We start from the raw sequence: 11,287 nt of genomic DNA, 5'->3' as shown, positions 1-11,287 counted from the left end.
TTTTTTCTGGGTAGCTTATTCTTGTTCTTAATTCTGGCTCCATTGCCTTCCAGAATATCATACTTCAAACCTTCCAGTCTTTTTTTTTTTTTTTAAATTTAGAAATTTATTCTGTTTAATCCACAAGCTTTATATAGCTTTATTTAAAAAACAAAAAACAAAAAAACAAAAACAAAAAAAAAGACCAAAAAAAACCCAAAAATAAAATAAAACGATGAAAACATGACAATATCCAAAATTGAGACCCTTCCATGTTTCAAAAGCAAGAGCTCTGAAAGTTCAGTCTATCAAATGGAAGAACCCTAACAAGACAAGAATTATGAATGGGGCAATGATGTCATTTCACAAACAGAATTTTATGTAACTGAAGGAACCTTTGGGGGGGCATAACTGTCCTTACAAGCAAATGGAAGGTGGGGATGGGGGGTGGGGGAACAAGACAGGAAAAAATGAAATTCCAGTGTTCCAAATCAACTAGTTCCATCAGTATAAGCCCACAGTGTGTGTCCTGGCGAACAGCGGCGTTCGTTTTCTGGACCGTGCTAAGAGCTCTCATCTTGATTCACTTCAGCAGAGGCGACAGCAACAGGAAAGAGGGTGGCGGTAAAAATGCTCGCGTCGACTTCTGGTGAACAGTGGTCTCTCTTCTGGGCAGCTTCAAGGTCAAAGCCACATAACTTAAATGGGGGTCAAGAATTGAACAAGAACTTAAAAGATAATCTCTGTGTATGGTCAGGGCTGGGAGAGGATTTAAAGGAACCAGACGGTTGTGAGCCGTACTTAAACCCCTTTAAAAAAATTGTTTTCCCCTTAAAAATTTCTCATTCTAAATGAAGTTATGTTGGCTGTCAATGAATGTCACTAGTACACTGTGGACACCTTTTGTAATGTAAATCCATGCCCTTTTTTTTACATGGTGAACCTCAACCTAGCAATTATGACAACAAATGTTATAGCCTAAAGCTCAAACACATTTTAGCAATTGTGAAATGGAATCTGAGTACAAACCCAATCAAATGTACATTATAACAAACGGTCCCATCTAGGACTGTGGGGACACCTGCGCCTTTCTCATCGACCTCAGCGCCTTTTCCCGAAGGTGTTTCTCTAGGTCATCCAGGTTGTCTTCAGCTTCACTCTCAGTCTCCTGCAGAGAGAAGGTCCATTTTTCATTTTTCTAGATGCTGACAAGTGATGGGTACCAAGAGGAAATGTTAGGAGCTCTGGAGGTTTCCTCTAGGGACCCCCCCAAGCCTAAAGGCTCCCCCATGTCAGGTGAAGAGGCCCCATCTCTGGTCAGAAGCAAGAATACCAGGCTGCCTTTCAGAAAGCAAATACTGAATCCAGCCTCATTTCAACCTAATCTAAGTGGAATATTGTTCAATGAAGTAAATGGACTATAAAAATCGTATATATTATCTCAAAGTAAAATATACATGCATTTTCTCCCCCTCTTAAAAATAATCCACACCTGTCCTTGCCTCAACCAGAGAAGATAACAGAGTGCAATGTATTTCAAGGCATCTCAGATACAGATCCTAGTAATGGGAAGTTCCAAGTGCATCCAAATCACATGGGGAAAAATGCAAATACGCCAACAACTATAGGAATGTATGTTCTCTTGGTGACTTCTGCTAAGTAAAGGCAAAAAACAAACTTTTCTGTGGCTCAGCTTTCTTAACAGAGATAGAGGGATGTTTTTATTAATCAAGACACCAAATGAAATGTGTGTACAAGTTTCAGAAAAATCAGGTCCACTCACTATTCCAAATAGACACTGGTTACAATGCCCACTGTCCTTTGGAAACAGATTATACTTTCAACCCCTAAGCTCCTTAATATTACTACCAGATTAAGCCCTAAGGAGCGTGATGGACACTAGTGAAAGACATTTTCCCCTCTCACCACCATCTGCTGAACTGTTGCCAGTCTGTTGCTGTATTTGTCATTTATTAGAGCCAAGGCTAGAATCTCAAGGTTAAGTTTTGTCCTTTTGTTCAGTAGCTTTGCCCAGCTCCAGTGTAACCCAAGGTAGCAGCAGATAAGAGGTTCTGATCTGGGAGTTTGGAAAGCTAGCAATCCCACCTTCTATGACCTAGGACCTGACTGCTCTAGGCTTCAGATTCTCACCTACAAAATGAGGGAGCTAGGCCAGGGGAACTCTTAGGGCCTCTTCTTGCTTTGATGGCTTTGAGTCAGAACCTGTTTACCCAGACCAATGATGCCATGTGAATGGGAGAGCAGAAGACCCCAAACATATCTGGAGAACAGTCTTGCCCTCCTTGAGGTGAGGGGGAAAGTAATTTTCCAAGGGAAAGGATCCTTGCCCTCTGACTTCATCACAGAGAGGTAGCTTTGGAGCTCTGTTACCTTTTTGGGCTCCGTCTCTGCTTCAGGCTCTTCCTGGGCTGATGTGGTGGCAGATGCCATGGCTGCAGCAGCAGCAGCCGCTGCCTTCTCCTTCTTATGTTTTTTGTGTTTTTTGTGCTTCTTGTCCTTTTTGTGTTTCTTGTCCTTCTTTTTCTTCTTTTTCTTCCCTCCACCCTCCTGGTCTGAATTCTGTAAAATCATGGGGAGGGGGGGGAGAACAATTACACTGAGCCTCAGTGGCCCCACCATTAGGACAGATGCTCAAAATATAGCCTTGTGGAGGCCTCAGAAATCATGGCCTGAACATAGGCAAGCTCTGACAGAAAGACATAGGGAGACCACCATCCACACACAGGTTTCAGTTAGATAGTGACAGGGAAGACAGGCTCAGGGAGAATTCTGAAATAACTCAAACTATCTGGCATGTGAACAAATTCATGAGAATTAGGACTCAGAGACATTTCATCTTGTCCAATGCCATCATTTTACAGAGAAGGAAACTTAAGGTCCAGAAATGAAGGAGTTCGCCTGTAGCCACAGAGGCAAGATTTTTGTTCCACAGCATTTTATTACATGTAATATTCTTTTCACTCTACTTAAAGGATTGGCCTCAGTTGCACATAGGTAACTACCTACATTCATATTCAGTCTCCTACCTTTCACGTCCTAGTTGACCAGTCACCTTCTGGATTCTTTATAGTGTGTCCAAGTCTCTCTTTTCATGGGGCTTTTTACTTTATTAGTATCTTTCTGCCCTCCACAGCAATTCCCACCAAGTTCTGTCCTTGACCCTTTACATCAATGCTGATAATTTCTTCATTCTCATCCGCACCTGAGCCCTGAACTCCCATCCCATAGCCACACCCAAATCAGTATTTCTAGCCTTGATTTCTGAGTCCCACCAGACCTACATTTCCAACTATCATCTCCACCAGACTGTCTCGAAGGCACTTCAAAAACCAACTCAAACCTAAAACTCAGTTCATTTTTTGCCCTATACCAAATGAAACCATTTCCCCTTCATGACTCATTTCTACTCAAACTAGAACCATTTTTTCAAAGCCATTGAATTATTTCACTTGTGATGCTATATGTAGTTCTATGAAAATGTATACAAAAAGAATTCTCCAAACCAAAACATAAAATCATAAAGAATCCACCATTTTTCTAGTATATGTCCTTGAAATCTCATTTTTGGTGAGCTCCTCTAAAAATCTTGTGCTCTGTAAAACAAAACTTCACATGTCAATAAAGAATAAAAACTAATTTGGAATTGTATTACTTTAAATAGAAAATTTAGGCCCACAAGGGGGCAGCTGGGTGGCTCAGTGGACTAAGAGTCAGGCCTAGAGACAGGAGATCCTAGGTTCAAATCTGGCCTCAGACACTTCCTAGCTATATGACCCTGGGCAAGTCACTTAACCCCCATCGTCTAGCCATTACCACTCTTCTGCCTTGGAGCCAATACCCAGTATTGACTGCATGACAGAAGGGTTTAAAAAAAAAATTAGGCCTGCAGGGGGGCAAAACTTGTCTCGTAGGGACTCTAGGAATAAATAAAATCTACATTCAACTATGTTTAATACTTTAGAGGTGCATTTTCATTCAGTAGCCTGGATTATTTAGTTTGCAACAATTTTCTTATATCTCTAACTTCTGAAATATTGGTTAAAAAAACAAGGCTCTTAAATCAATACTAAGTATTGGTTCTAAGGCAGAACAGAAGAGAGGCAAGGGCTAGGCAACAGGGGCTAAATGACCTATCTATAAGGTCATACAACTAGGAAGTATCTGAGACCAAATTTGAGCCCAGCTCCCTCTATCTCCAGGCCTGGCTCTTTCAATCCACTGATGTTCTACAATGCTATTAATGTTGCTCACATTTTTTTACTATCTTTTCTAGTGTAGAATGCATTACTGAAAAAAATATAAGCCCTCCTGCTTCATTATAGGAAGTTCTTCCTCTCTTCTTCATTTAAGGGTGATAGTATTCCTGTTTCCTGTCTTACACCACATTCATGACTTAAATGTCCAATTATAGGACTATCACCAAAAACATTCCCTATTAGCAAAATGTCTTGAAAAAGATATTAAGTATTTGGTTTGTGAAAAATAGTAAAGTGGCTGCTAGATGGCTCAATGAATAGAACCAGGCCTAGAGATCAGAGGTCCTGAGTCAAAAATGGCCTCAGACATATCCTAATTGTGTGGCAAGTCACTTAATCTCTATTGCCTAATCTTTTCTACTCTTCTGTCTTAGAACCAATTCAAATGACTGATTCTAGGATGGAAGAGAAGGTTTGTTTGTTGTTTTTTTTTTTTAATTAGGTCAAATGCTCAATGACCAAATCTGCCATTGGTCCCAATAAACCTATTTATCTTCAGTTTGGGTAAACAATAGTGAAATGCTTCAAACAACAAAACAACAAGCCTGTCAGAAACCCTTCTCTGTGAAATCTAAAAGCAAAAAGGTCAATTATTTAAAGCTCAACTCTGAAAAACGAAGATGACATTTCCCACTCATATAATCTTTTGTGACATTCTTTTTTTGGTCTAGACCTGGATATCCTATAGAGGTGATAGCCTGGCAATGTCCTTGCCCCAATGCAGATTAGCAACCTAATGTAACATCATGTTTCACAGCCCTTCTAAGGAGATGAAGGGATAAGAGGTGAAGCCATTTGCCTAGTCACAGAGCTGGCACATGGCAGAGGTTAGATCTAACTGCAGGCTTTCCCTCCTCTTCCATTTTGTATTTATGTCTACACATTCTATTCTCTTCCCTCCCAACCCTTTTCCATCTCTTCCTGCCCCTGCCCTCCTCTATTTCCCAAATGATAAAGTCTCAAACCTCTTTGATGTGTATTTGCCACCTCTATTCACTGTAATTTGTTGCCAAATCATGTTTACTCCAGATTTCTTGTGTAACTCAAAGAAAAATGACCTGAGAAATGTACAATTTCCCAAGGAACAGGCTTGCTCATTACCATATATAAGTGCATGAGTGATCCTGTTTACCAACAGTTGTCTCACTCTCCCAGTTTCCCACTAGCTAAACCACTGGGAAACTCCTCCTCCTTCTGCTACTGTTGCTGCAGCAAGAGGGCCTCTTTTCTGGGAGAATTATCCAGGACACTGAGAGGCTGAGGTTAAACGAGCTGCCAAAATCCAGGTCCTTACTAGCTACAAGATCAGATCCCAAATGCCATACATAGAAACAAATCACTTAAACTCACATTAAGTTTTTAAAACATCCTGATACTAAAAAGGATAATAGTCATTTTTGGTGACGCTCTCATAATTGGTTATTTGTGTTACTATTGCCTTTAGGATCCAGGGGAAACAACAATATTTGCTCTTTACACCCCTTCTCCCATCTAGCTCCATGTTCATGGATTGGCCACTCCTCTTCCAAAAACACATTCCCATGTCTTTGTAGGCAGTTCCCATGACAGGAGTGCATTCCTTCCTCACCTCCTCCTACTTCTAAGAAGCCTAGGCTTCTTTCTAACTTAAGCTGAGTCACCACTGTCCAGTATGTCTTTTTTTTTTTTTTTTAAATCCTTACCTTCCTTCTTAGAATCAATACTCTGTATCTGCAGAAGAGCAGTAAGGGGTGGGCAATGGGGGTTAAGTGACTTAACCAGGGTCACACAGCTAAAGTGTCTAAAGCCAGATTTGAACCTAGGACCTCCTATCTCTAGGTCTGGCTCTCAATCCACTGAGCCACCCTGTTGCCCCCTATCCACTACATCTTACTGATCACTCTTCCTTCTCCAATCTCCCAGAGGAAAGGGACAAATTTCTTTCTCTAGTGCCTAGCTCAGTAATTGATTCTCTTCTCAAGATGAAGTCCTTGGTTCTTGTATACTCTAATAATATAATTAGTCTTTTTGCAACACCCTTTTTAATTACCTGAAGGATGGAGCATTTCACAAGTAATCTTTTTCATTTGTAACAAACCCTGACCCACTGTCTTAGAATCAACACTTTTTGGTTCCAAGGCAGAAAAGAAGTAACAGGACTAAGTGATGTGCCCAGGGCCACCCATCTAGGAAGTAACAGAGGCCAAATTTGAACTCAGAACTTCAACTCCAGGCCTGGTCCTCTAAGTCCACTGAGCCACCTAACTCTTCCCTCTTTTCCTAAATAATCTAATGTGTTACATTCTGATCACATTACTTCAATACTAAAAAACATGAATTGCTATTCATTGCCTGCTTAATCAAGGACAAATTACTGACAGTGGCAGCATGGAAGTTCTCCTACAATCTGAATGATTTCCATATCCTAAGCTAAACTGAAAATGTCACCCCCCAACTCAGGCACAACTTTCTCCAGCTTAAAGAAATTGCTTCCTCAAATTTTTTATTCTCTCCTTGGAAGCTATTACAGCTCTGGGTGTATTTCTACTCCCGTCTCTCTAATATAAGGCATGATACCTTACACAAAGGAGCCTGTAATAACTGTTCAATGATGTGAATCAAGTTGAATTTTTTAAGTCTTATCAGGCTGATAACAGAGGGAAACCTTATTGACTTTTCTATCATCTCCCTGCGTCGAGCACTATGCATTACAAACATCCAACCAATAATTACTGCTGAAAGAATGAAGAGAGACTCATACCCTAGCAGGTGATGGGCTTGGCGTGGGGCTTTTAGCCTTTTTGACAGGTGCTGCCGGAGACCAGTTTGTGGATGGGGACTGAGACTGGGTAGGGGATGGAGGTGCTTGGTGTTTCTTAGCTGCTGGCTCAGGAGATCTGGAGGCAGATCGGGAAGATGAGACCCGTCTCACAGACTGGGGACTTGGTGAGGCAGCCCTGAAAACAGAAAACAAATTAGTCCTTCCAATTCTCTAGTGGCCAATTCACAGTAAGTATCCTAGTCAAATTCCCTGCCTGATTTGATTCCTCATTGCATGGGAAAGCAGAGGTGAAAAGAATCTCATGAATATGTTCTTAGCAGGCTCTTAAACCATTCCTTCACATTATATATACCAGGTCACTTCTATCATGGTCCAAACTCCCACAAGACACAGGAAAGTGGTAACAGGACCACCTCTCTAAAGGGCAATGATGCTAATCATGTGGAGTTCAAAATATTTATCATCTTACTAAGGAAGACAGTGAAAACTTCACCAAGCTTGCTTCAAATGGTTTGTATTTCTATTGTTTTATGACATGCTTAGAAAGTTCTTTAACACTTCAATAAGGCTCTGATTTCATCAGTACTGGAAGGGAGAAGGGGAAATACTTCCTTCTTGCTCCTTCCAATGAGGTAGACTATTCCTAAGTTACTACATTAAAAAATATAAATGGTGGTTAAGGCTCAGGCACTAGCTGAATCTTTCTGTATTTCACTAGATTAGGTTCTTTCATCACAAATTCAGACAAGGCTTCTCCAACATGGTGGTAACATGTGGCTCTACTAACATCAAGCCTTTGAAGATCAAGGCCTCCCCTCTAAGCTTCGAGCTGGGATCCAAAAAGAAACTAAAAATGCCAAATTTATTTATGACAAACTCAAAGGATCTTATGCTTTATAGAACTAGAAGGGATTCTCAAGAGATCAAATCCAAAGCCCTCATTTTATAGATACAGAAACAAATGCCTAGGCTTGCCTATAGTTCCAGGGAGAGACACAAGAGATCTGGGATGCAAACTGAGCCCACTGGATTCTTCTGTCAGCATTCTTTTCATTCTGCCACATCAAAGTCCCTTTAGTCTAACACAACATTCTAGACTTCTACATGGAGCTAGAGGGGGAGAAATAGGACCACCTTGTACGACTACCACAAAGCCACAGTTTTAAATAGAGTAACTTTCTTAAAAGAAAAAAAGAAAAAAGAAATAAAAACAGAGAGACTTTCAAACAAAGACTAGACAAATAGTTACCTAAAGAAAATTGTATTCAGGGTTGGGCTAAACATACCCTATAATAAAACCTCCTGGCAAATGAATAGTGAAAAATCTAACAATTCTAAAGGCACCTACTTTTTTGCTTTTCGGGGTTCTGGGGTTCTGGAGACTCTCCTGATAGGCCTAGTGCTTGGTGATGGGGACTGCCTTCTTTGGGGTGAAGATGAAGCTCCTCTTCGGAGTGGGGGAGGACTTGCAGAGGTATGAGGAACTCGAGGCCGTGGTGAAGGTGAATGCCTTTTGTTTGGTAGAGGAGACCGGGTTTCTCGGGTGGATCGGCTAGGGGGGGACCCTTTCCTATGCTTAGATGATAAGGAAGGGGAACGTCTCTTTGTAACAGGGGAACTTCTTGGCTTCGGAGGTGGCGAATGGGAGACCCGTCGCTTTGGGGGAGGTGAAGGTGATGCCCTTCGCTTGGGAGGTGGTGGTGGGGAAGCTGTTCTTCTCTTAGGAGGTGGGGAAGGAGAGTATCTTCGCTGAATTGGAGGAGAGTATCTTCTTGGAGAAGGTGAGCGTCGACGTGGGGGAGGAGAAGGAGTCCTAGAACAAACATACAAACACCAAGATGAACAGAAAAACAGCAGGGGAATAAATAAGGATGGAAAACTAGGTGGAAAGACATATATGTGTGCTGCATCTATTGCTGGAGATTCTCTCAAGGAGTCTTGTTTACATTTCAAGAATTTCATATCAGCCAAAAAGTATCTGAGGATTCATTTTCTAGTAAATTCTGACAACCAGAATTATGGGCTCCAGTCTACTAAAGCAATAGATTTAAATTTTCCATTAAAAAAAATATCTAAGATAGGGTAGGATTATGGAGGTAGAAGTTTACCCATTTAAGATTAACTTGTCTAATACCCTCACTTTACAGCTAAGGAAACCAAGCATACCCATCATAAATGATAATGACTATCAATTAAATCTTTTTATGATCATTCAGAAGGTACTTTGGATCTTGGAATAATCATTATTAGCAATTTATTCTCATTATACAGAACTGTTAACTTTAAAAGGTACAGAACATAATGTTTAAACAAAAGTGATATTATCTTAAAAGGTCAAAGGAACCTTAGAGATCATCTAATTGAACCTGTCATTAGAAACAGAGGCATAGAAAAGGGCAAATGATAACACATCTAGTTGATGGCCAAACTAAAACTCAAGATTCCTAACATTTAGGCCAATCCTTTTTGGAGCATATCCTGATAAGTAAGAAGAATGTAGACATTCCCCTCTCCCCCCATTACCCATTATTACAACTTTCTAACTGAATTCTGGATAAATGTTCTTTAGTATGCTTCTTTCTCTTTTTATATCCCTGGATGCAAAGGTTAATTGCATCCAGAAATCAATAAAATACAATATAAGGATTGTAGTCTGAATATAAAATTCAGGATCAAGCCTCTTGTCTATATGCCTCCAAACTATAAGTCTCACAGACTTATAGTCTGTTGTATGCTAGACCATTCGTGTTACATGCCAGCAGCATATCTGTGCTTCCTGCCCCAAGCCACCCATCACCTATCCCCAAGCAGAAGCCACAAACCCCCCAAAATCTGAGGCACCTGCGCCGTGGTGGTGGTGGTGGTGGTGTGGGAGACCTCCGCCGCCGGGGTGGAGGAGCAGGAGAAGGGGAGCGCCGTCTTCTGGCTGGTGGTGGCGATGGACTTCTCCTCCGCCTACTACTAAACCAAAGGAAAGGGAAATATGAATTGTGGTTTCTGTAGCTGTCAGAGCCTAAAATAAAAAGCAATTTGTCAAGCAATACAGATATCATGGAAAGCCTTATGTTACAATGAAGTGCAAAGAATGGAACCAAGAGCTGGATTTTCTGCCCACCTTAGCCAATAATCAGTTGTCTTTATCTGGTGAGGGAAGGGAATCAGCTAAATGAGTTTCATCTGAGCTTCAATAAGTCTATACATGAAGGAGGCACCAGTGGCTTAAAAACAATTGTTTGAACATCACTTATGCTAAGTCCTTTCTCATTTGAACCTGTCACAGCCATTGCTCAAGATCTGTGTATGTATGTGTACAAAACAGAACCAATCTCACTGAATATGTCTCTTAGAAGGAAAACATAAAGCACCCTGAGCATTATGAGTAATTTCACTGTAAGAACAGATGATTACGCCTCAAATATTGTTTGGGAAGATGCAGCAGACTAGATTAACTTGACAAGCCTTATTATGTATGACCAATGCTAAACTTTACCAACTCTGTTGGCCATCTGCCAAGGTAGGACATTGCAAAGAGGCAGCCAAATGAATATCAGCTCTATCTTCCTCTTCTCAGCCAGCACAATACATTACTTTCCTCAGTCAGATGTCTATTTACAAGCCTCTCTTGGAATGAAAGAGTTTAGATTGGGCCTACCACTTTTAACTCAATAAGATTCCAAAATAGAAAGGAAACAAGAATATCATCATGACAACAAAATAACCACTACGACTTAAAGATGAGATTATGCTTTAATCCAGCCAGGTGAAGTTTTAATGCTTCAATTTAGAAAAAAACTATTAAAACACATCTAGCAGGGAAGTTAGGAAGCAGAGTAGACAGAGCTTCAAGTCTAGAGTTGGGAGAACCTGGATTCCAATATGGCCTCAGACACATCCTAGCTATGTGACCCCAGGCAAGATACTTAACCCAGATCGCCTAGCCCTTGCCATTCTGTCTTAGAATTGTAAGTAAGATAGGAGAGTTTAATATATATAATTAGCAAAAGTCCACTTGACATGGAATCAAAAGTCCAAACAGTTTTTTCATCTGCAAAATGCACACTATCTGCCTCACAAGGTGGCAGAGGAACAAACCAAATAATATTTATTAAGTGTTCTGTAACCTCAAAATGTTCTGAATTGAACCCAAGATTACACTATGGGGAGTTCTAAGGAAATTGCCTAGAGAAATACTCTGGAATTTATAGCCTTGGAATTGTTTGAGACAGAGAAGCAAAGTGATTTTGTAAGAAGTAGGGCTTGAATTCAAGTC

The 11,287-nt window shown here is 40.7% G+C and overlaps 1 protein-coding gene across 22 annotated transcripts in view; it reads right to left on the bottom strand.

Annotated features, from left to right (window-relative positions):
- Positions 1–189: 189 nt before the first annotated feature.
- Positions 190–11,287, bottom strand: part of SRRM1 (serine and arginine repetitive matrix 1) — a 36,092-nt gene continuing 24,994 nt past the window's right edge. For 9 of the 22 annotated variants that reach the window (XM_044667878.1, XM_044667883.1, XM_044667875.1 and 6 more), the window contains 5 exons: positions 9,859–9,978; positions 8,366–8,830; positions 6,997–7,192; positions 2,371–2,559; positions 191–1,147 (listed from right to left, as the gene is read on the bottom strand). In XM_044667878.1, the coding sequence (XP_044523813.1) occupies positions 1,043–1,147; positions 2,371–2,559; positions 6,997–7,192; positions 8,366–8,830; positions 9,859–9,978 (1,075 nt within the window). In that variant the 3' untranslated portion in view covers positions 191–1,042. Of the gene's footprint in view, positions 1,148–2,370; positions 2,560–6,996; positions 7,193–8,365; positions 8,831–9,858; positions 9,979–11,287 lie in introns of all 22 variants that reach the window. The other 13 variants (XM_044667881.1, XM_044667882.1, XM_044667888.1 and 10 more) reach the window with 5 other exon arrangements.

The sequence above is a fragment of the Gracilinanus agilis genome, chromosome 3, assembly GCF_016433145.1.
Source record: "Gracilinanus agilis isolate LMUSP501 chromosome 3, AgileGrace, whole genome shotgun sequence".
Classification (NCBI taxonomy): Eukaryota; Metazoa; Chordata; class Mammalia; order Didelphimorphia; family Didelphidae; genus Gracilinanus; species Gracilinanus agilis.
Note: the sequence above shows the minus strand (reverse complement) of the source record. Positions and strands in the feature narration are given on the sequence as shown.